The sequence below is a fragment of the Aythya fuligula genome, chromosome 33 (genome assembly GCF_009819795.1).
Source record: "Aythya fuligula isolate bAytFul2 chromosome 33, bAytFul2.pri, whole genome shotgun sequence".
Classification (NCBI taxonomy): Eukaryota; Metazoa; Chordata; class Aves; order Anseriformes; family Anatidae; genus Aythya; species Aythya fuligula.
Genome location: NC_045591.1, coordinates 98,000 through 121,093, shown reverse-complemented (window position 1 = coordinate 121,093; position 23,094 = coordinate 98,000). Strand labels below are relative to the sequence as shown.

At 48.5% G+C, this 23,094-nt stretch overlaps 2 protein-coding genes across 4 annotated transcripts; one reads left to right on the top strand and one right to left on the bottom strand.

The window, feature by feature from the left end:
* Window positions 1-5,065: 5,065 nt before the first annotated feature.
* Window positions 5,066-14,063, top strand: LOC116500272 (C-type lectin domain family 2 member B-like). Of its 3 annotated transcripts, XM_032205215.1 has the most exons (7): window positions 5,066-5,249; window positions 10,068-10,181; window positions 11,969-12,131; window positions 12,376-12,486; window positions 12,829-13,010; window positions 13,394-13,497; window positions 13,793-14,063. In XM_032205215.1, exons 3-7 carry the CDS (start codon window positions 12,044-12,046, stop codon window positions 13,929-13,931), a joined length of 624 nt encoding a protein of 207 aa, XP_032061106.1. In that variant the 5' UTR covers window positions 5,066-5,249; window positions 10,068-10,181; window positions 11,969-12,043; the 3' UTR covers window positions 13,932-14,063. The 3 variants fall into 3 exon arrangements, with proteins under 3 accessions (XP_032061106.1, XP_032061108.1, XP_032061107.1); XM_032205217.1 differs by lacking the exon at window positions 10,068-10,181 and having other exon boundaries at window positions 11,978-12,131; XM_032205216.1 differs by lacking the exon at window positions 10,068-10,181.
* An 862-nt stretch (window positions 14,064-14,925) lies between these two features.
* On the bottom strand, window positions 14,926-21,413 carry LOC116500226 (killer cell lectin-like receptor subfamily B member 1B allele A; the record flags this gene model as incomplete). Its single annotated transcript, XM_032205139.1, has 7 exons — window positions 14,926-15,121; window positions 15,502-15,620; window positions 19,318-19,408; window positions 19,789-19,898; window positions 20,316-20,470; window positions 20,791-20,919; window positions 21,296-21,413. Coding segments are annotated over 7 exons (918 nt in total), but the record flags the coding sequence as incomplete, so codon positions are not given.
* Between the last annotated feature and the right edge of the window lie 1,681 nt (window positions 21,414-23,094).

Genomic DNA, 23,094 nt, shown 5'->3' with positions numbered 1-23,094 from the left:
CCGGCGATCTGCAACGGGACCCGTATTGGGAGAGAAACCCACATTGTCGCCATCCCTTCCCTGTTTTAACCCCCTTCAGTTTGGTGTCCACATCATGGGGACAGTCACATCTGTCCCCCCTCCCCCCCTAACCCTGCATCCTGCAAGGTGGCTTGGAGGAGAGCTGAGAAGCAAAAAAAAACACCCACAAGCTGCCTCCCTCACTTGCCCGAGGTGATAAACAGCAGCTCAGCTCCTCTACACCCCTTGCTGCACCTGGGAGGGGGCTTGGGGGGGGTCCTGGCTCAAGGGAAGGGCACAAAATGAAGCCTTTGGGTGCTCAAAGCCACAATTGCTGCTCGGTTGCAGCCCGCTTGCAGAAGACCTCGTGCGAGGTGAGAAAGGGGAGCGTGCAAAAGCTCTGCAGGTAGCGGTGTCCTCGGGGAAATTCTCCTTGCAGCACATTTCAGAGAGATTTGGGGAAAGAAATCTGCTTGTGCAGCTGCTCTGCCCCGTAGCGGAGGTGGACAGCAAACATCCTCAAGGAAAATGAGGATTTGGGCTGGAAAAAAAAACTTTTCTCACTGTGTTTCCCCCCCTGCTAGGGCCCAGCAGCTCCGGGGTGGCACCAGGGACAGCACCAGCACCGTTTGTAGGGCGTCCAGCCCACCTCCCCCAAAAGATATAGGGCCAAAGCCCAAAGGGACCCCAGCACCCATGGGTACGAAGCAAATCCACTCACCGGGAGGCTTTGGGAGCTGTGGGATGCCTCTGGGACCCGGTGGCAACTCCAGGTCGGTGTAAACCGTTGTCAGCGCCATCACCAGCAGTCCCCAAGGAGCAGCAGAGCCAGGTGCAGGGGCAGAAAAAGGAAATTATTATTATTTTATATATATTTTTTTTCCTGGAGGTAAAGCTGGGTGAAGCGGCGCTGGGTGTCTGAGCCTCGCCTGCTGCCCTCTGCTCCCCAACCTGCTGAGGCCGCCCACAAAAAGCGGTTTCCGAAAGCGAAGCAGCCTCTGAGAGGTGCAAAGGGAAGGACATTTTATTTAGTTAGCATAAAACTTGAAAAAAATATATATATAGCAAAAAGAAATATCAAAATCAAAAGCATTAAAAAAGCAATAGCAACCCCTTCTTCTCCAGGAGAGCGGGGTCAGGGCAGGGCTTTCATCTCATTTATTATCATGTTTGTATTGCAATTTTCTTCTTGCACAGAGGTTTCTGCACCTTGGCACCAAGCTGGGGAGAGGAGCATATCGCCCTTTTCCATGCAATTATCCCCAAAATTCCACTTAATAATCAGTACCTCTCCCTTTCCCACCTTTGGAGGTGAGGGTAAAACCTTGGAGGGGGGAAGAAGAAGCAGAAGCCACCAGCGCTCAGCCCCTTTGCCTCCAGCACCTCTGCAAGCCAGAGACAGGTGTAAGGGATGGGGATTTTAGCAAAAGTAAATAAAATGAAATAGATTTTAAGGTAGAATCTGCACGGCTGCTCCCTCCCTAACATTTTTTGCAAAAGTGCTGCAAAACTGTTCCCTTGACAGCAGCATCGGGTGGTTTAGCACCTTTTCAGAACCTCATCCACGACAAGAGTTAACAGATTAACACCTCGTAATGTTTTGTGTCATCGTTTAATTCTTAAGCCACCAAACCCCAAACCTCCCTGTCTTCAGCCCTTCCTGCCTCTGGGCTTTTGAATTTTCTTGGTTTCTCTTGGATTCTGCACTTTCTCTTTTAAATAACCCCCAGGCAAATTTCTTTTCTTGCAAAAGAAATTTGCAGCAGCAAGAAGTCCACGCCAGGATGAAATTTCCTTCCTATTTTTATTTTTCATTTTAATTTAATATTCTATGATTCTGGTTTTTAAGTCCTAGCATCCCTGTTTCCTCTGATTTATTTTTGCTCCGTTTCACCCCATAGTTTAGCAACTTCATTCATTTTATTTTAATTTATATTCTCACAAATCGTGGGCAAGCATGAAGAGATGCTTCACCCCAAACATCACCCCCATCATCTCCCTTCCTTTAGATGGCTGAGGCTTTGGAGGCGCAAAATTTCCATTTTCCATAAATTTCTCCACCAAAAGTCTTTGGGAATATGGGCAGTGAAGAGCCACCTCATTAAGAAGGTTGGATGTAATGATTTCGTCAATGAACCTCGCTGGATTTATCAACTAAATTCAGGTGTGAGCTCACATCGCAGCCTCTATACCCCAACTATTGCTCCAGAGCAAAGAGTACAAGGGTTGCAGAGCAAAGTGGTGGAAACGTCTCCTCTGTTTGGGGTGGAGAGGACAAAAATTGGTGGAATTAATGACTGAGAGAAGCTTTTTGCGGAGAAGGGCTTGCACAAGCCTCTGTGGTTGGTGGTGGTGAACCAGCTGAAGAAATGCTCCAGGAGAAGAAATGGGTGAAACACCTGAAACTTTTCCCACTTTTCCTGCAGCCCATCCCAAAATCCAAAACACCTTCACACACCAACCAATGCCAACTGGGTGACGGCTCCCATCGTCGTGGCATGGATCCCCCAGACCCTTCTTGTCCCCTCTTAGGCTGGGGAAAACAACTGAAGCCCTGAGGTTTCCTCCTGTAGCAGCAGCGCCCTGCTCTCCCTCCTGCTCTGTGAGGTACTGGAGGATGTGGCTTTGCTCTGCAGGTTGTTTTTTTGGTCAAATAAAGCAGACGAGAAATCATCATTCTCTACCAGACAGCCCCAAACGGGGATCCCAGGGCACAGCGGAAAGGATGCGTCCATCCCGTTGTCCTTTGCCTACGTTTTGTGTCTGTACAAATTCATGTTGGGGATTTTTAGGCGTCTTTCAACCCCCAAAATTTTGGTTCAAATGATTTTGCATCCACTGTGTTTGATTGTTTTTTTTTTTTCTTTTGTAAATAGGTTCCTCTTCCAAACTCCATCCTTCACCCAAAACCCAGAGCTTGGTCCATCCCAGTAGCCCGTCCCCTCTTTCCTGCTTCACCCCCTCTCTTTTGGGGCTGGAGCTGCCCAAAACTAACCTATAAACCCCCTTTTTATTCGACCACCTCAAACACAACCTTTCCCAACCCAAAACACATTATTATCACCTTATTTTCTCCAGTAGAGGGAGCAACACACAATGACTACTCCTGCTCTGGATCACGAAGGCTTCGCCCCAGCTGACCCAAAGCTCCCTCCAGGCATGGGTCCCAATTCCGGAAAACTTCAAAAATCAGCGGATTAAAATTGAGCTTTGGGTTTGCAAAGGGCAGGGAGTAGGGGAATTGAGCCAGGCAAAATTCATTTACACTTGCAGGGAGCAAACCCGCTATAAAGCTGCCACCCAGCACGTTCAAAAACCCTTTTTTTCTCCATAAAAGGGATGTTTTCACCAGTCTGTGGCCAACCTAAATGTGCTCTTTCAAACCCAAGTGTGAAGAGACGCTGCTCTAGCTTTAAAGATAAAATTGAAAAAAAAAATAAAAAATTGAAAGATGGCTTTCTTGCAAAATTTGTCATTTTTGAAGGAAATGGGGGTTGGACCAGATGATTTCTTGAGGTCCCTTCCAACCCCTACAATTTTATCATTCTGTGAAAACATAAAGCAAATTTCTAGGGACTCCTTCTGCCTTGGTGGCTGAGGAATTTGGTGCTCTGGTTACTGCTGGTTTAAAAGCAGAAAATATGGCCTGAATATATGGCATTTGATGGAAAGCTTCCAATGCCTTCTCATCGTGTGCTGCATGCTCTGCAGAGCTCCTGTGTCTCCAAGAGCTGCCCACAGCTTCGTCTGGGAGAAAATCTGTGTTTTAGCAAACGGGCAGGTTTCTAATGGAAATGTGCGCTTCTCTTTTTAGTTTTATTTTTTGGCCACTCCTCCTCAATATTGTCATTAGCAAGGGGGAGTGGTTAGAGCAAAGGGCAGTATTTAAAGGGGGAAAAAAAAAAAAAAGTTTCTCAGCACACCGATCGCTGATCCACAGCTTTGGTAACACACTTACACAGCATTGGAGGAAGCAGGGAGAAGAGAGATTAGGAATAATGAACAACACAGCATGAAATAATTTTCCGGGACAAAACAACCGGGAATTGTTTTGTGACAAGCTACACCCTGCTGTCATGGGAAGAACTTCCTCTGGATGCTCTGAACTATCACGGCTGAGACTGGGAGGAGGCTCGGCGACAGCAGCACAGCCGCCTTTAACCACACAGGTGCTGGGACATGCCTGGGGAAAAAAATAATAATACATTTTGGGGGACTTCAGGGAGCAATTTGCAATGCCAAAGGGTGTCCGGGATGAGGAAAGCAGCCACGGGTGCACAAATGCACACAGCCGCTTGCTCCGCCTCCTTCCCACCGAATTCCCACAAAATGCCTGGGTTATCTTGCTCAATGCTGTGGAAATCACCGTCATTTATCTTGTTGCTGCCCAGATGGTTTCATTCTCCCTCCCCCAGCACGTTTTTCCCCATCGGATCCATCCCTCGTGCTCCTGGCAGGGTCCTTCAGGCTCCCCAAATGTGCAGAGACTCGGCTGCATCGTATGGGGCTCGATGTCCTTTGAGATGTGGAGTCCTGCTACTGAAACCTTGCCAAGTAAACCCACAACACATGGAGACAGACTCCCCTTTCTGAGCCCCCAGCCGTGTGTTTGCCCATCCCAAGGGGGAAAAATCATCTTGATCTCCTGGGAGTCCTCCTCACCCCATCTCCCCTTTGCCCTCTGCACCCACAAGAAAACAAACAAGCAAACAAAAAGATAATCCTATTTTGAGGGGACAAAAGGTTATTTTGAGCAGCCAACCAGACCTCAAACATCCTCAAAAACTTCAGTTTTGCCCCAGGAAGAGGTGAGTCAAAGCCACGTTACCATGGCCCCCACTTTGCATGCAAGTCTTTGCAAGCCAGCTCAGACAATAAAATGTTGTTTTGGTGCTTTCAGCGTTACAGCACTACATGCAGCATTACTCCCCCCGGGGGCCTTAAACTCCTTCCACTGGCTTTCTTCAATAAAAGTAACAGAGGATTGCTTTCCTTCGCCTTTTGCTAACAGGCAAACATTTATAACCTGTGTTCAAGTGGCAGCCAGCAAAGTTTGAGTCACTTTACATATATTGGTCAAGAGAGGCGTTCCTCCTGCCACTGCTCTTCTGCAGGATCACAGACTGAGCAATACCCCTCCCCTCGCTTTAAATTTAACTCCCTGCACCACCAGCAGCTCCTCCTCTCCTTCACTGAATTGCAGCACAAGCAAGACATAAGACACCACGAGTAGACACACTGCTCTTAGGGTAAGTCCACGTGTGAGTAACAAAATCGGGGCTGGCTGAGCAAGCAACGCTCGGCTAGGGGCTGAAATGGGGAGGGAAGGAGCAGCCAGTCAGGATGGGTTTCCATCTTCTTTCCTTCTTTTTTTTCTTAAGATTTTTTTTTGTTCCCTTGCCCTCTCCCACTTTTCTACCCTCTGTCTCTTTCTCGCATTTCTTTACGTGTTTGTGCTGTTTTTTTTTTTTCTTTTTCTTTTTTTTTTCTTTTCTTCTTTTTTTCTCATTGTCCTCATTCTCAAATTGGAAAGCAATTTACCTCCAAAATTTGCTGTTGTGACAAAATTGAAAGCAGCAAGACCTGAAGTCAAGTCCTTTGCTGTCTTCTCACCTTGCCTTCTCCTCACCTTCTCCCCCCTCTGGTGTCTATGGGTTTAATAACCACAAAGGGCTCGTTTTTTCAGTCCTAGATTAACTGGTCCAGGGCAAGAAACCTGTGGCCATCTACCAATGGCCTTGCTGTCACATCTGCTCATGCAGAAATGGTTTTCGTGTCCCTTCCCATAGGCGGTGGGCTGGGACCTATCCTGGCACCTTCCCAATGGGATCTTGGGTGTCTGTGACACAGAAAGGAGGTGGGATGGGGATCCTACTCCAGCAGCCTTTGGTCCTTTTTCCCCTATATTTTTTTGGGAGCTCCAAAACCTGGCTGGGCTCAGCCAGCTCGAAGCAGGTGATGGATTCAGCCCCGGCCCTAAAACCAGTGCATTCCCCTTCCCGAGAAACAAACATGGTTGTGCTCACACTGCCCCAGTGGAGACCTTTCCAACGGGAAAAAATGCAGTGGGAAGATGGGGAAAGCACCAAAATGTACCCCAAAGTGCCCCTTGATGCTGGAAATTCTGGGGAAGTCTGAGCCATATCCCCTACGCAACTACCACAATGAGCTGTATCCTTTTTGAAACGATCTGAAAGGCACTTGTGGTGACCTGGGGGTCGGCCTGTTATCACAGATAATTAAAGATCAGACTAGAGGAAATAGCTGCAAGTTGTGCCAGGGGAGCAAGTTTTTCAGGTTGGAAATTTTTTCCTCAGAAAGAGTGATTAGGACTGGGAACAAGTTGCTCAGGGAGGTGTTGCAGTCAGCAAGAGATGGTAGAGTTCAAGAGACCTCAATGGTTAACCAGGCATCTGCTTGGCAAACTTGAGTGGGAGAGGAGTGTCTAAAGGTCATGGGGCTGGCCATGTGGGAGGAATATAAGGCTGTTAGCTGATGTAGAGAGGCAACTAGGAAAGCAAAGGCCTCCCTAAAATTCAACCTTACTCAAGGGGTAAATGACAACAAAAGGGCTTCTTTAAATACATCACAGATACAACTAACATTAGGGGCATTGTAGGCACACTTTGCTTCACCAAGGGAGTTGTGCTTGACCAAGCTGACAGCTTTTTATGAGGACATAACTGGGTGGATAGATGATGGTAAAGCAGCGGACGTGGCTATCTTGATTTCAGTAAAGGCTTTGACACCATCTCCCACAGCATCCCCACAGCTAAACAGAGGAAGTGTGTTCTGGATGATGGGGTAGTGAGGTGGGCTGTGAAGAGGCTGAAGGGAAGAAGCCAGAGGGTTGTGGTCAGTGGGACAGAGTCAAGTTGGAGGCCTATATCTAGTGGAGTCCCTCAGGGGTCGGTACTGGGAGACCAGTTGGGGAATTGGGCAGGGAGACCTTATGGTTCCCTACAGCTACCTGAAAGGAAGGTGTGGGAGCAGGGGGTCAGCCCCTTCTCACAGATAAGTAGTGATAGGACCTGAAGGAACAGCCCCAAGTAGTACCAGGGGAGGTTGAGGTTGGAAATTTGGAGACACTTCTCAGAAAGTGTGGTTAGGCACTGGGACGGGTTGCCCAGGGAGGTGGTGGAGTCACCGTCCCTGGGGGTGTTCAGGGAAAGGTTGGACGTGGTGCTTGGGGACATGGTTTAGGGGGTGACATTGGTGGGAGGGGGATGGGTGGGCCTCCATTTTGGGGGTCTTTTCCCGCCTTGATGATTGATTCTTTGAATATCTGAAGTAAAACTAGACAAGGGCACACAAGTGCACTTAGTCACTTCCTCCACACCCCCTCTGCCGTTTCGTTTCCCCGAAATGTTGTGGTTTTCTTGCTCAGTGATCACGCCCACTCTTTAACTCTTTGCTGCCCGAATAGTTTCATCTTCCCTCCCTCAGCACACCTGTCCATATCGGATCTGTTATAAAGAAACAAAGAAATGAAAGAAATAAAGAAACGTCCTTAGGAACAAAGACTGTCCTGGTAACCTTACAGCTTATTCTCCTTCTTAACAATCGGACAGTTTATGAGCCTGAAACATGGGACCAAACTGAGGTCAAGGTGTAGGACTCTGCAACTAAAAACGAAAGGGTTGCGGTGAGATTGCTGGGCACCTGGCGAGCAATCTCTGAGGCCTTAAAGAGCCATGCGGGGCCACAGTCATAAAAGTATGGTTTGCCAGATAGCGAGTGTTATAAATGAAGATACAACTCGATTTGAATTACGTAATGTTTATAAAAGAATATTTATAAAAGGCAAGTAAACAGGGCTGGGTGTGCGGGGAGTCTACGCTCCACCAACACGCACACACGAACATCAAATGTTCCAAATATACAGAACATTTCTTTTACATACTAAACCCGAGTACACCTATACATATGTGCAATCAGAAAAGGTAACAAACAATCCTTTAATTTCCATGACTTAACAGTCTCCATTTTCCATTCTTTTTCTTGATTACAAACAAGTCTCCTTTTTCCATTCCTTTTGAACAATATGCCTCCCTTTAAGTTGTCAAGCAACTCGGTCTTTGGGCCTTATGTATCCCGTTCTTCCTGGATCGAAGAAAAGCATATCCATCTCCCATCTCCTTTTGAAGGTCAATAGTGCCTGGATCAAAAGGCACGTTCAGGTCAACAGGGAGCAGAACAGCAAAAGCCTTTGATGGCAGTAGCAGCAGAGGGGCCCATGGCGTAGCAGTCGGATCAGTAAAGGAGCCCAAAGCTCCCTCACTGTCTGGCAAACCACACATTTTTGACTGTGGCCCCAAATGGCTCTTTAAAGCCTCAGAGACTGCTCGCCAGGTGCCAAGCAATCCCACTGCAACCTTGTCGTTTTTAGTTGCAGAGTCCCACACCTTGACCTCAATTTGGTTCCATGTTTCAGGCTCATAAACTGTCCGATTGTTAAGAAGGAGAATAAGCTGTAAGGTTACCAGGACTTTGTTTCTAAGGATGTATGATTGCCCATAATGCGCAGCTGCTTATCAGTGAGGGGCAGTTGTGTGCACAGGTCCGCTTCTCTCAGCCTGAGCTTCTTTCCAGCTCCTGTGCACCTATTTCCAGCGACTTTCTGTACAAGCTTCTCTGAGCAGTTTGCTGAGTTTGGCCGAACCTATCTTCATGAGGCAATCAATGTGCCTGTTCCCGTCCTGGTCTCCATTCTACTAGCCTGCTCCTTTTCACTCCTTCTTTCTGCTTCTTTATTGATGACATAACTTCATCACATAGTGTTGCTTTCCTTTTTTACCTTGGAAGGCTGGCTCCCCTCTTATACCTTTGTCTCCACAGCAGTACTTTTCAAAAACAACTTTTCATTGGTCAAACAACTTTGCATATAACAACAGCAAACACCCAGCAACTTCCATGCCTTAATGGCTGGAGAACAAGAAACCTGAGACTGCATGGAGTCTCCTGAATCACCCTTCTTTGTTCCCTCTAAACTCTTTTATATTCCTGATGACCTCATCCTTAAGAGTCTGATGTTATCATCAACCACGGGGCTTTCTGACCGCCATGGCCAAATTCCACATCTCCCCCTTCTTTATTAATATCAACCAACTTCTTGACATGAATTATTATGCTTGATATCCTTTGGGACGTGGAGTCCTGCTACCGAAACCCTGCCACGTAAACCCACAACAGATGGAGACAGGCTCCCCTTTCTGAGCCCCCAGCTGTGAGTTTGCCCATCCCAAAGGGGAAAAATCATCTCGATCTCCTGGGAGTCATCCTCGCCCCATCTCCCCTTTGCCCTCTGCACCCACAAGAAAACAAACAAACAAACAAAAAGATAATCTTATTTTGAGGGGACAAAAGATTATTTTGAGCAGCCCACCAGACCTCAAACAACTTCAGTTTTGCCACAGGAAGAGGTGAGTCAAAGCCACATTACTGTGGCCCCCCACTTTGCATGCACTTTGCAAAGTAGCTCAGACAGAAAAACCTTGTATTGTATTGTTGTCCTGGTTTTAGTTAGAACAGAGTTAATTTTCTTCCTAGTAGCTGGTAGAACGCTATGTTTTGGCTTAGGATGAGAAGAGTGCTGGTAACACCCCGATGTTTTAATTGTTGCAGAGCAGTGCTTATACTAAGCCAAGGATGTCTCAGCTTCTTGCTCTGTCCTGTCAACAGGCAGGCTGGGGGTGCAGCAGGAGCTGGGAGGGGACAGACCCAGGACAGGTGACCCAAACTGGCCAAAGGGTCAGTTTCCCCACTGAGTGGGTAATCCAGGTTCACAATCTATCTGTTGCTTCACAAACAATGCAAGACCTTCAGTTGCCAGCCCGTTAAATTTCAGATTTCTTTTGACATTTTTGCTGTTTGAAGTGGTAATGTTTCTTCACTTGTGTGACTTGACTTAACACTGCAATTTTCACCTAATTGTCCTATGGAGTCTGGTTGTCTGCATTTTACAAGGTCCAAGGTCGCCTGCTAAGCTTTCTTATCATTGTAAGCATATCTCAGTACCACATTCCTTCCTTGTACTCTGCAAAAACAACATTTCTATTCCCACACAGACACTCCTACTACTTCAGTTTTCATCAGGCTGAGTGCTCCACCTCCCGCACTGTTACTGCGCACAAACAGGATGACTTACATAAGGCTCCAGGACTAGGCAGAGTACTGCTGGGGTAAGTCCACGTCTGAGCAGAAAAATGTGCGGCCAGCTGAGCAAGGAACGCTCAGCTCGGGGCTGAAATGGGGAGGGAATGAGCAGCCAGCCAGGGCGGGTCTCCATCTTCTTTCTTTTTATTTTTTTACAGATTTTTTTATTCCTTTGTCCTCTCCCGTTTTTCCACCCTCTTTGTCTCTTTCTCGCCTTTCTTTTTGCATTTGTGCTGTGTTTTTTTTCTCATTCTCCTCATGTTCTCTCCCTTTTTTAATTCCAAAACTGTGCACCCAGTGAGCTTGCCTGCCACTCATATTTTCTGGGAAAAGACAAAAAAAAACCACATTCCCAAATTTGTCCTTTTCAGCTGGCTTTAGTGAAGCTTCTGCTGCCTCAAGGGCTGTGTGAATCTTCTTGCAGATATTTAGAACTCCTAGGGGATTTTTTTTGTTTTGTTTTGTTTTCTGGTTTTAAACATTTCCATCTGTTTTTGCTGGATATTTTTGCCTGTTTGTTACTTTGGGAGAGCTTTTCCAGTTTCTCTTCTAGCTAAAGCATCTGGGTGCTTTCTTTGTGCTTTTCCTGGAAGGGAATTAAAAGAAAAATAAAGATGAAATGAAGCAAAAAATAATACTGATCAGTAGAATTAATAATCTGGAGGGAGCTGCAGTAAAAAAGCAGACTGGGAGGGGGGAAGAAATAAAACCTGGTTACAAGCTCAGGCTCCTTTGAGTCTGCAGGGTGCAAAATCCACCAACGTGTGTGCTTTTTTCAAGGGAATTTTGCTTAATTTTACAATTGTTACAAAATGGAAGTTTAACCAAAAGGAGAAGAGAAGCTCTTCTCTTGAAATGAAGAAATGAAAGCATGTAACTATCAGTTTCCTTACTGGTATCAGAAACATTTGGTTTTCAGAGAAGTCTTTGTTGGGTTAGCGTAGTTTTAGCTCATGCAAGCCAAATTTGAAGCTGAGCCAGGCTTTGTACTACAGAGTTTGGGGTACCTGCATCCCACACTTATTACAAATTTTTATTATCCCCTGCCAAATTCAATCCTAAAACTTCTTTCAAAATACTATTTCCCAGCACGACCCCTAGCACTGAATATTGGTCCTACAATTTTTCCTTGCGTGCTGCTGTATTCACTCAAAACCAAAACCTTTCTCCTCCTTAGGAGCTTATTCCTAAAAGTTTGCAATGTGGATGAAGGATGTTTTGGAAATAGTTTTTTCTTGTTAATTATTTCCCAACAACAGTGACAAGATCTGTGGTGCAAGAGCTGCTCTGTTTGAACAGCAGCCAGCACAGCCTGTTATCGTTGCAGGGGAGACTGAGATACAGAGTGACTGCAAGCCAAGAATGTCAGCACAAACAGATGGTGACTTATTACCTCCTCTGCTTTTTTTCAAATTCAGCTTCCTGCTTGCTTGCTGAGCTGAAGCCAGCTGGGGGAGGGTGTTCTGTGACAAACAGCTCAACTCCCTTTGAGCTTTTAACCCTGATAGGCAGTGCACTTCCTTTAATTTTTTTTTAGCATTTAAAGTCAGTTTAAACTTCTTTCTCTTTTCTCCTTCTCTTTCTTTTTCTCCTTTTCTTTCTCTCTTTTTTTTTTTTTTCCTTCTCTTTCTTTCTTCATCTTTTCTTTCTTCCTTTCTCCCATCCTTTCACCCTTCCTCCATTCCCCTCCAGCAGACCACAAGCCCTCTCCCCAGCCGTGGTCTCCCCATGTCCCCTCCAGATCCCCACAAGTCCTCAGACCCAGGGGGCTTTGCTGGCCCCCCAACACTCAACCCTCTCCTTGCTATCACAGTGTGCTCAGCCAGTTGCTGAGACAGCCCTGGATGTGTGGATGTGATCAGTGAGACCCGACATTTCCTTGCCAGCCATGGGGAAAGGAGCCCAAGAAAAAACTCACCCCGACCAAGAAGAAGTGCTGAACCCTCCAAGAGATGCAGAAAAACAATGCAAATGGGGTAATGCTGGGGGAAAGCGAGATCTGGCTCCAGTGGGGCACTGGTGGGATGGGCACCAGGCAGGGTGTTTTGGTGGGGGGAGGACAGACTCTGAATTTTACCTCTGAATCACCTGGAGGACCTCAAAGAAGGGAGCTCCTATCCCAAGGGGGAGGGTTATAGGATCAACCGTGGATCCAGCAGAAAAAGGGCAAATGGGGGGTGGAAAGACCCAGCCCACATCTCCTGCTCTCTTCTCCACCAGGCTCCAGCCCCCATTGGATGGGAAGGAAATGTCATCGTGTACAAAAGCTCCTGACTCCGCTGTGTGTGGTGCTGAGTGTCCTTGTCTTCGTTCTGCTGGTGGCCTTGATTGGTGAGTCCCACTGGAGCATCCCCACAGCAGGGAGATGGGCCAGGAACTTGTTTCAGGGATGGTGTGGGGAATTCCAGGGTTTTCCCAGCAGGATGAGAAGCCCTCCAAGCATTGCACTGAGCCTGCTTCATGGGCACCCCCTTTTGGTCCCTCAACCAGGCTCTACTCAGCCTTTCCAAGCAGGTGCCCCATTTTGGTGCATCCCAACCCCCCTACATTTGCTGGAGGAGAATACATATAATTAAAAAAATGCTATTTTTCTGCCTTTTTTTTTTTTTTTTTTTTTTTTTTTTTTTTGTGGCTGTCCGTGCATCTCACCTGCTCGGTTTTCTCCTTTTACAGTTGTGCGTCTGCAGTCTCACTCATCACATCCCCAATTCTCCGACGTGTGCCCAGCCATGTGGATCGGCTTCCAAAGCAAGTGCTACTATTTCTCAGAGAATGAAAGCAACTGGAAAACCAGCTTGGAGAAGTGCAAGGCCATGGAAGCCTCCCTGACCTCCATAGACAGCCAGGAGGAACTGGTGAGAACTGGGCACGAGTCCCAATGCCTGCTCTGGTGTGGAAAATGTGTGGGACCAGACCAAAAACCCATTTTCCCCCAAATATCACCCACTGACAAAGCCAGAAGAAGATGCTCTGGGGAAAGCAACAGCCCAGGCTGGGGAGTGAGCAATATCACATTATTTTCTCCAAAACTCCCTCCCTGCGTCCAGATGGGTGCTGTCCCAATCTTTGCCCTCAAGGGGCTTCCCTTTTTCTGTGAAACTGAAGAATATTCACATCTCTCAAATCAAATCACCTTCCTATTGCAGGGTTCCTATTGCTGGCTGAGTTGTATTTTAGAAAGACAGGATCACCTAAAATCTTTTTTTTCTTTCTTTTATTTTTTCTTTTTTCTCTAAAGAATTTCATCAAGCGCTACAAGGGCCCAGCAAACCACTGGTTCGGGCTGCACGAGGAAGACAATGGCCAGCTGAGGTGGACCAATGGGACAGCCTTCAACAACTGGTCAGTCCCTCCGCCTGTCAGGGTTGGGTGCTTCGGGTTGGCAATTAGGGCAGGAGTTCTTATAGGGTCTGGGATGGCCTCTTTTGGGACGGGGACCTTCTCCTGCCACCGCACCGCTGGTTTTCCATGGGAGGCTTGGTGCGGACCAAGGATGCTGAGCTCTGAACCCCTATTAAACCTTGAACACTGCCCCTTCTGACCTTCCCAGGAGAGGAAACCCTAGGTTTTCTTCCCGTTTTTAGGGTAGTTTTCCTACTTTCTTTTCTGCTCACTCCTGAGTGTGTCTGCATTGCAGGTTTGAGGTGCGGGGAGGTGGCCCTTGTGCGTACGTAAACCACGAGAGGATCAGCTCAGCCCTCTGCAACACGGAGAAATACTGGATCTGCAGCAGGCCCAACAACTACGTCGAGTGGAGGCAAAAGATTTACCCCTAGTAATAGATCTCATAAACATAATGCTTGTGCCATGACTAGCACAAAAGCTGGTAAAAACTTACTTAAACCTGCTTTTTTGCAGCAACATTATTAGAATTTCCTTTCTGCTCAGATTCTTGCAGGCTCATTCAATCTTCTGTACTGTCCAGCAACGAGAGGGATGTGGGAGTTTTAGCTGAGAGCAAGGTGAATGAATATGAGCCAGCAGTCTGCCCTGGCAGCCAGGAGGGTTGCCCCAATATCTTCCATATTTGGTATCTGTGACAGCTTTTTAATCCCCCCGAATGGCTTTATAGCCCAATAGCTTGATGCATCCCATACCCTGGGGTGCATCAAGTACTATATCGCTAATCAGTCGAGGGAGCTGATTGTCCCACTCTACTCTGCACTGGGCCGGCCTCCCCTTTGAGTACTGTGTGCAGTTTTGGGCACCACAGCACAAGAAGGACATTAAAGTGTTGGAGAGCGTCCAGAGAAGAGCCACAGAGATGGTGAAGGGCCCAGAGGGGAAGACGTATGAGGAGCTGCTGAGGGGGCTTGACTTGTTCAGCCTCAAAAAGAGGAGGCTGATGGCAGACCTCATCATGGCCTACAGCTTCCTCCTGAGGTGGAGTGGAGGGACAGGCGCCGATCTCTTCTCTGTAGTGACCAGGGATAGGACCCGCGGAATGGTGTCAAGCTGAGGCAGGGGAAGTTCAGGCTGGCCATCAGGAAGAGGTTCTTCCTCAAGAGGGTAGTTGCACACTGGAGCAGGCTCCCCAGGGAAGCAGTCACTGCAGCAAGCCTATTTCTGTTGGAAGGAGGACAAAGCAAGAATGCAACAAATACAGTCTGTGTATACATATAGGTATGGTTTTTTTTAATAAAAAAAAAAATAAACCACATGCTAATTTCACCAGTCCATACACTGATAGTCTCAGCTGTGATTGGTTGGCTTCAAACCCTGAAATTTCTCGCAGAGCTGTAACAAGGAGGGTTGGCTTCACCCCAAATATTAGCAGCAAGCGTCCTGCAGGCTGGTCTTTTCGGGGTGGGCACCACACAGGTCTCTGTCTCCTGCAGTCTTTGAAAGGAGATGGAAGGGTTCTGTCTGGCAAACCCACTTGTGGTCGCTCCCACAGCCATCGACCTCCAGCTTCTTGTCTTTCAATGTTGCGCAGCCGTTCTCCGTATTCCCATGGGAACTGAACCTGCAAACCAAAACCGTCAGCACTCAAAAGCAGCTCCTTTTGCTCTTGGGTGAGGGGGCAATGGGAGCTTCTCCCCCAGCCTGTCTCACTGGGCTCCAGGAGGCTTCTTGCTGCGGGCTTGCCCAGATGCGCGTGCAGATTGCTGTGCTTGCACTACCATCTGGCTCCTTCCTCCACTGGAGCATGCCCAGGGCGTTAAAACCACGTTGGCTGCGTAGTGGTGATTAGATGTTGGGTAATAGTGCTTCGTACAGCCAACTATTGGGCTATAAAGCCATTCGGAGGGATTAAAAATCTGTCGCAGATACCAAATATTGAAGATATTGGTGCTGAAGTGGAGCAAAGCTGCTCCGCACACCGTGGGTTGCAGCTGTACTCACATGGTGGCATCGAAGGAGGAGTTGTCCACCCATTTCCATGTGTATTTGGATGCCTTTAATCCGATCCACACCGGTCGCTTGTCCTTGCTGTCCCGCTGGATCCCCTCATTTAAGTGCTCCTGGGAAATGGGAGAGGAGCGGTGGCTTCCAAAGGCCTTCAGCAAGAGGCTCATTGGGGTGCAAAGCTGGCTTTTTGAACCCATTTGCTTCATCCTCAAAGAGATGGGCCCTAAACACCACCTGTGCCTTGGGTGCTGCCTCACTCGGTGGGAGGAAATTGCTTAAATTCAGAGCCCGAGACACCGGAGACACCCAAAAGCTGCCAATACTGGGGGCACAGCTTGCAGCCCCCATGGTCTGGAGAGGAGATGGAGCCGTGAGACACCCCAAAATGTGCTTGAGGTCTCGCTCAAACCAGCCAAGACGCACTGGGGAGGGAGCTCTCTCCCCTCCCAGATTTTTCCTGCCCGCTTTTCCCACCCATCCACCCCAAGGAGGACACGGTGGGGTGAGCATGGCGAAGGTGGAGAGGTGCCTCCTCCTCCCAGAGGCCCACAGAGGATGGAGATGATCAGCAAAACGAGCTCTTCCTCACCATGCTCATTGACACTGAGCCGGGCTCGCAGCCCCCTGGGGACACCCACTGCACCCCAGGGACCCCCCTGGGGAAGGGGTTACCTGCGGAGCCGTGCCAGAGGCAGATGTAGCGCAGCAGGGAGCGAATCACGCACACCTCCGTCCTGCTCCTTCCTCCAGCCTCACTCTTGTTTTGCAGAGCGTTGGGAGGAGTCGGCGTCTTCTGAAAAACTTGGAGGCAAAATTTTGGGGTGAGACTGAGGCTGTTTGAGGGCAACGTCATGAAAACCGAGCAGGGCTGAGTTGGGTTCTCCAGGCTATTTTGCAAGTTCCCTTTCTGGTCATGACTATACCCAACTTTTGCAGAAGCATAAAAATGTTTCTTGTGTTCTCCACTCTTGCCTTAAAAGCAGTTTTTTTGTTGTTTTTGTGTTTCTTTGTTTGTTTCAGAGGGGATTTACTCTTGTTGGATGCATCTTGTGGGGCAAAATTGTCCCCATCCAAATGGAGATGGTCACTAGGATAAAACCCTGAACAACCCTTGGTGAAAAAGAAATAAAATAAAAAAGTCCCTCGTGGTCGCTTGGGTTTTGGACGTGTTTATGAGTGCTTTTTACTCACCCTGCACACTGAGCACCGCCAGCAGCACACTGAGCACCGCCAGCAGCACCAGCAGCACCAGCAGAACCACGATGATCCGCACACTCAGTTTCAGAAGGACTCCGTGCCACCGTGGGCATGTGGTAGGAGCTGAAAGAGTCCGTGGTTTTATTCAGAAAGCACTTTCTTGTAAATTAAAATGTAAATACAACGAAAAGAAATAGATTGATATAAAATTATATCAAATAAATAAATAAATAAAAATTAATAAATACAATATAAAAATAATATTTTTTTTAGAGCTCCTCTCTTTGAGCAGATCTTGACAGATGCTTTGCTACCTGCACATAAACCAAAAAAAACCAAACAAAAACCAAGTGAAAACCCAATGATCACAACCTTTCTGCTTCTCCCACCCCAGGACCCTCCTTACAAGGGTCCTGCTGCTTGCCGTGGGGCAGCGTTGGCTACAGCAAAGCCATCAGGAACTTGGAGGGGATGGGGAGAAGCTGAGCTGTAGCTTCCCAGTTACACCAACTTTATGGCTCTAGAAAATAGGTGTGTACTGCCGAGCACTTTGCCGTGCAAGGGAGTACTGTACAGCAGAAGTCCTAAAAATGCTTCCTTTCTCTCTCTTTTCTCACACTTCACCCATCTCCAGCCCTCATGGAACTATGGAACCACCTCTCTGGTATTTCCTCTGCTTTCTCATGTTCCCAGTTCTGGTGCAAAACCATTTTTATTCCACGATACCGAGCTTATCACAGACAAGTGTCCTCCCCAAGCCTCCTCTCAGTTTCCCCAGCTTGAGCGACTCTCTGGGACCCCAAGAGCTGCTTCTCGCACCCCACTTCTTCCCCCCGCCAAGCAATCGCCACCCGGGGTATCCTCTCGCCACCACAAAGCCGTGGTGGGGACGGAGGACCGGACCCCGCTACCTGCATCCCGGAGGGGTCCCGGCCTCTCCGCAGCACCCCGCTTGCATCGCCTGTCCAAGGCCATGTAGCCATCCTCACCCTCCATGGCAGGAGGACACGCGGCAGGTGGAGGGGACACGATGGAGTCCGGAGGACAGGAAACCCAAATGCTCAGAGCTGCAACGCTGAAGTGCAAACCAGCGCCGGGCCGGAGCTTCCTGCCACAGCTCATGGCCATGCAATGCCCCTGTTATATATGGAGTGGTAATTCGTGTTGAGACAATGGTTGATATTAATAAAAAAGGGGGAGATTTGGGAGTGTGGCCTTGGGGGTTGGAAAGCCCCGTGGTTGAGATAACATTAGACTCTTAAGGATGAGGCCATCAGGAATATAAAAGAGTTTAGAGGGAACAAAGAAGGGTGATTCAGGAGACTCCATGCAGTCTCAGGTTTCTTGTTCTCCAGCTGGTCTCTTGTTCTTCAGCCATTAAGGCATGGAAGTTGCTGGGTGTTTGCTGTTGTTATATGCAAAGTTGTTTGACCAATGAAAAGGTGTTTTGAAAAGAACTGCTGTGGAGACAAGGGTATAAGAGGGGAGGATAGCAAGGTGAATGAATATGAGCCAGCAGTCTGCCCTGGCAGCCAGGAGAGCCCTGGGGTGCATCAAGCACTATATCACTAATCGGTTGAGGGAGGTGATTGTCCCGCTCTGCTCTGCGCTGGGCCGGCCTCCCCTTCGAGTACTGTGTGCAGTTTTGGGCACCATAGCACAAAAAGGACATTAAAGTGTTGGAGAGTGTCCAGAGAAGAGCCACAGAGATGGTGAAGGGCCCAGAGGGGAAGACGTATGAGGAGCTGCTAAGGGCACTTGGCCTGTTCAGCCTCAAAAAGAGGAGGCTGATGGCAGACCTCATCATGGCCTACAGCTTCCTCCTGAGGTGGAGTGGAGGGACAGGCGCCGATCTCTTCTCTTTAGTGACCAGGGATAGGACCCGCGGAATGGTGTCAAGCTGAGGCAGGGGAAGTTCAGGCTGGACATCAGGAAGAGGTTCTTCACCGAGAGGGTGGTTGCACGCTGGAACAGGCTCCCCAGGGAAGCAGTCACTGCAGCAAGCCTGTTTGGGTTTAAGAAGCATTTTATCTGTGCTCTTAGTCACATGTCATGAATTTTTGGGTAAGCCTGTGTGAGGCCTACAGAGAAAGCGAAACTCGATGCTTCTATGTTATGATACTGTTCTATGATTCTACTCAAGTCAGCAACGGTCCTGCTTCTCTCTCTCATTGTACAGCAGAAAATTGGTTTATATTTTTCTACAGATGAAAATGGCATGTTTGTAATAATAAATCTGAAACCTGCAAATCTGATTTGCTATGCAGTTATGCTATTTTTTTACTATACGTTTCCTGTTGGAAGGAGGACAAAGCAAGAATGCAACAAATGCAGTCTGTGTGTACATATAGGTATGCTTTTTTTAATTAAAAAAAAAAAAAAAAAAAAAAAAAAACAACGCTAATTTCACCAGTCCATACACTGATAGTCTCAGCTGGGCTTGGTCGGGTTCAAACCCTGAAATTACTCGCAGAGCTGTAACAAGGAGGGTTGGCTTCACCCCAAATATTAGCAGCAAGCATCCTGCAGGCTGGTCTTTTCGGGGTGGGCACCACACAGGTCTCTGTCTCCTGCAGTCTTTGAAAGGAGATGGAAGGGTTCTGTCTGGCAAACCCACTTCTCGTCGCTCCCACAGCTGTTGACCTCCAGCTTCTTGTCTCTGAAGGACATGCAGCCGTTCTCCACACTCCCAAGGGAACCGAACCTGCAAACCAAAACCGTCAGCACTCAAAAGCAGCTCCTTTTGCTCTTGGGAGAGGGGGCAACGGGAGCTTCTCCCCCAGCCTGTCTCACTGGGCTCCAGGAGGCTTCTTGCTGCGGGCTTGCCCAGATGCGCATGCAGATTGCTGTGCTTGCACTACCATCTGGCTCCTTCCTCCACTGGAGCATGCCCAGGGCATTAAAACCACGTTGGCTGCGTAGGCGTGATTAGATGTTGGGTAATAGTGCTTCGTACAGCCAACTATTGGGCTATAAAGCCATTAGGGGGGTTTAAAAAGCTGTCGCAGATACCAAATATTGAAGATACTGGGGCTGAAGTGGAGCAAAGCTGCTCCGCACAACGAGGGTTGCAGCTGTACTCACATGGTGGCATCGAAGGAGGAGTTGTCCACCCATTTCCATACGTAGTTGGATGCCTTTAATCCAATCCACACCGGTTGCTTGTCCTGGTGGATGATCTCACTGAAGTGCTCCTGGTGAATGGGAGAGGAGTGTTGGCTTCCGAAGGCCTTCAGCAAGAGGCTCGTTGGGGATCAAAGCTGGCTTTTTGAACCCATTTGGTTCATCCTCAAAGAGATGGGCCCTAAACACCACCCGTGCCTTGGGTGCTGCCTCACTCAGTGGGTGGAAGTTTCTTAAATTCAGAGCCTGAGACACCGGAGGCTCCCCTTGAGCTCCGTGTCCCTCCTTCTTCCCATGCCAAAGGTGGGAAGAGGCCTCCAAAGCCCTTTTGGTGGTGATTCAGCCCTGTTACCTCCTTAGTACGAAGTGGCTTGGAGCTACCAAGCCTCCTGCCGCCCACCAGCAGCTCTAAGGCAGTTTTTGCCCCTCTACCCACCAAAACCCAGGACTTTTGGGTCCATTTCAAGCCTTCTCCACTCTGCACTTACCATAGCGGTGGTGTTTCGGAGCACGGCCAGATGGGACCCCCGACTTTCGCAGTCTTTTTCACCATCCGTCCAATTCCCAGTCGATTTGGAAACCTGGTAGCACTGGTCCCCAAAAAGCTGCCAAGACGGGGGGCACAGCTTGCAGCCCCCGTGGCCTGGAGAGGAGATGGAGCCGTGAGACACCCCAAAAAGTGCTCGAGGTCTCGTTTAAACCAGCCAAGAGGCACTGGGCAGGGAGCTCTATCCCCTCCCAAATTTTTCCTGCCCACTTTTCCCACCCATCCACCACAAGGAGGACACGGTGGGGTGAGCACGGGGAAGGTGGAGAGGTGCCTCCTCCTCCCAGAGGCCCACAGAGGATGGAGATGATCAGCAAAACGAGCTCTTCCTCACCATGCTCATTGTCACTGAGCCGGCTTGCAGCCCCCCGGGGACACCCACTGCACCCCAGGGACCCCCCTGGGGAAGGGGTTACCTGCGGAGCCGTTCCAGCGGCAGAAGTAGCACAGCAGGGAGTGAATCACATACACCTCCGTCCTGTTCTTTCCCCCGGCCTCGCTCTTGGTTTGCAGAGCATTGGGAGGAGTCGGCGTCTTCTGAAAAACTTAGAGACAAAATTTTGGGGTGAGATTGAGGCTGTTTGGGGGCAACATTGTGAAAACCGAGCAGGGCTGAGTTGAGTTCCCCGAGCTATTTTGCAAGCGCCTTTTCTGGTCATAACCCAACTGTTGCAATAGCATAGAAATGTTGCCTTTTTTTTTTTTTTTTTTTTTTTTTTCTTACCTTTTTGTTGTTGTTGTTGTTGTGGTTTTGTGTTTGTGTTCCCCACCCAAACAGTATCACTATCCCAGTTCCTGGGATAGAACCCTGTCCTCCCCTTGGTGAGAAAAATAAAAAAATAATAATAAAAAAAAATAAAAGTACAATTTCCCTTGTGCTCGCTTGGGTTTTGGGCATGTTTTCAAGTGGTTTTTACTCACCCTGCACACTGAGCACCACCACCAGCACCAGCAGCACCAAGTGGCTCAGCACACTCAGCTTCAGAAGGACTCCGTGCCACCGTGGGCACACGGCGGGAGCTGAAAGAGTCCATGGTTTTGTTCAGAAAGTGCTTTCTTGTAAATTAAAATGAAAACACAATGAAATGAAATAAATCAATAAAATAAATTAATACCATATCACATCATATCATAATAAAATAAAATAAAATAGAGCCCCTCTGAGCAGAACTTGACAGACGCTTTGCTACCTCCACAAAAACAAAAAAAAAAACAAGTGAAAAACCAATTATCGCAACCTTCTCTTTGCATTTCCCACCCCAGGACCCTCCTCGCGTGGGTCCCGCTGCTCGCCGTGGTGCAGCTTTGGCTGGAGCAAAGCCTCCAGGAGCTTGGAGGGGATGGGGAGCAGCTGGGCTGTGGCTTCCCAGTTGCACCAGTGGGGCCCAGTGGGGAAGGAGTCCCAGTGGCGGGCTTTGCTCCTGTTGGAGGCTGGGTGCTGAGGTTGGGCTCAGAAGCGAGGCCGTCACCTCCGAGTGCTCTGGGAGGCAGTGGGGGTCCTCAAGAGCAGGGGGGAAAGACCCAAACTCTTGGGAAATTGGCCTCATTTAGAGCTGGTGGGACTCGGGTCCCTCCACACCTCCTCTCCACCAGGGTCCTGGGCGTGTTTTGCCAAGCTTTGACTTCCAACGGCTTGCGTTGGGGCTGATTTTTGCTGCGGGGAGAGCAGCCCCAGCAGTGAAATCGTTGAAGCTCCAGCTGTTTGCAAGCTTCCTTCTCCCCCATCCTTCCTTCTTTCCTTCCTTCCTTTTTTTTTCCCGCACAAACCGGGATCAACCCCGCAACCCAACTGGCGCTTGGCCGTTTTTCTTGGCCAAGACGCAAGCGGACCCAAACGCCAGCTCTTCCTGGAGCTCGCCGTGAGCGCCCACCACCCAAAATCACACTTACTCTGACGCCTCTCAGCAGGTGAAGAGCCCCCTCCGGGTTGCCTTAAATCAGCATAAATAATCTCCCCAGCCATGGTCAGCTCACCCGCCCGCAGAAGCGTCCCAGGGGTGACAAAGTCCCCGGGCAACCCTTGCGTTACGACCAACCTTCTTGCGCCTGCGTCCAGAATCAGGAAATGGCTTTTTTTAGTCCTTTTTTTTTTTTTTTTTTTTTTTATAGATAGGTAGGTAGATATCTAGACATATCCTACAGCCTTTTCCCTTCAATCAAAGTCTGGCAGGAGGAGGTCGCACCTCTGGAGGTGCAGAAACACCTTTTGGCTTTAGCGTCCGCAAGCCAGCACTGTGGTACTGAGCTGCCAGGAGGGCAGAGCGGTGACAAAAGACAAAATAAAAGCCCTTCAACCTTTATTCATTCATTTATTTATTTATTTTTAATGGGGGCAGGCCAACGTGTAGCAGCAGATAGTCGGGGAAGGAGGAGAAAGGTGGTATTTGCTGGGTCTTCCCTGGAATACAGCTTGGGCATCAGTTGCGTGCAACCCAAAAGCTGGAAGGGGATGGTTTTGATCATAATTTGTTGCTTTTTCTTCCACGTCAAGTCATTTATCCTGTAACTTTTGCACCAGAAGAGGCCAAGAGGGTTTTTTTTTTTCCTTGCTCATTTTCTGCAACAAATTTACATATGCATGATCTTGATGTTTAATTTCATTTTCTCATGCCAACTTGACCTAGCCTCCGCTGCATGGAGCAGCTGGCACTTCCTAGGACTGGGGAAAAAGCACCACCAGTCCATTCTGCTGTTTGTTGCTGCTCTGCCTTCAGATCTCA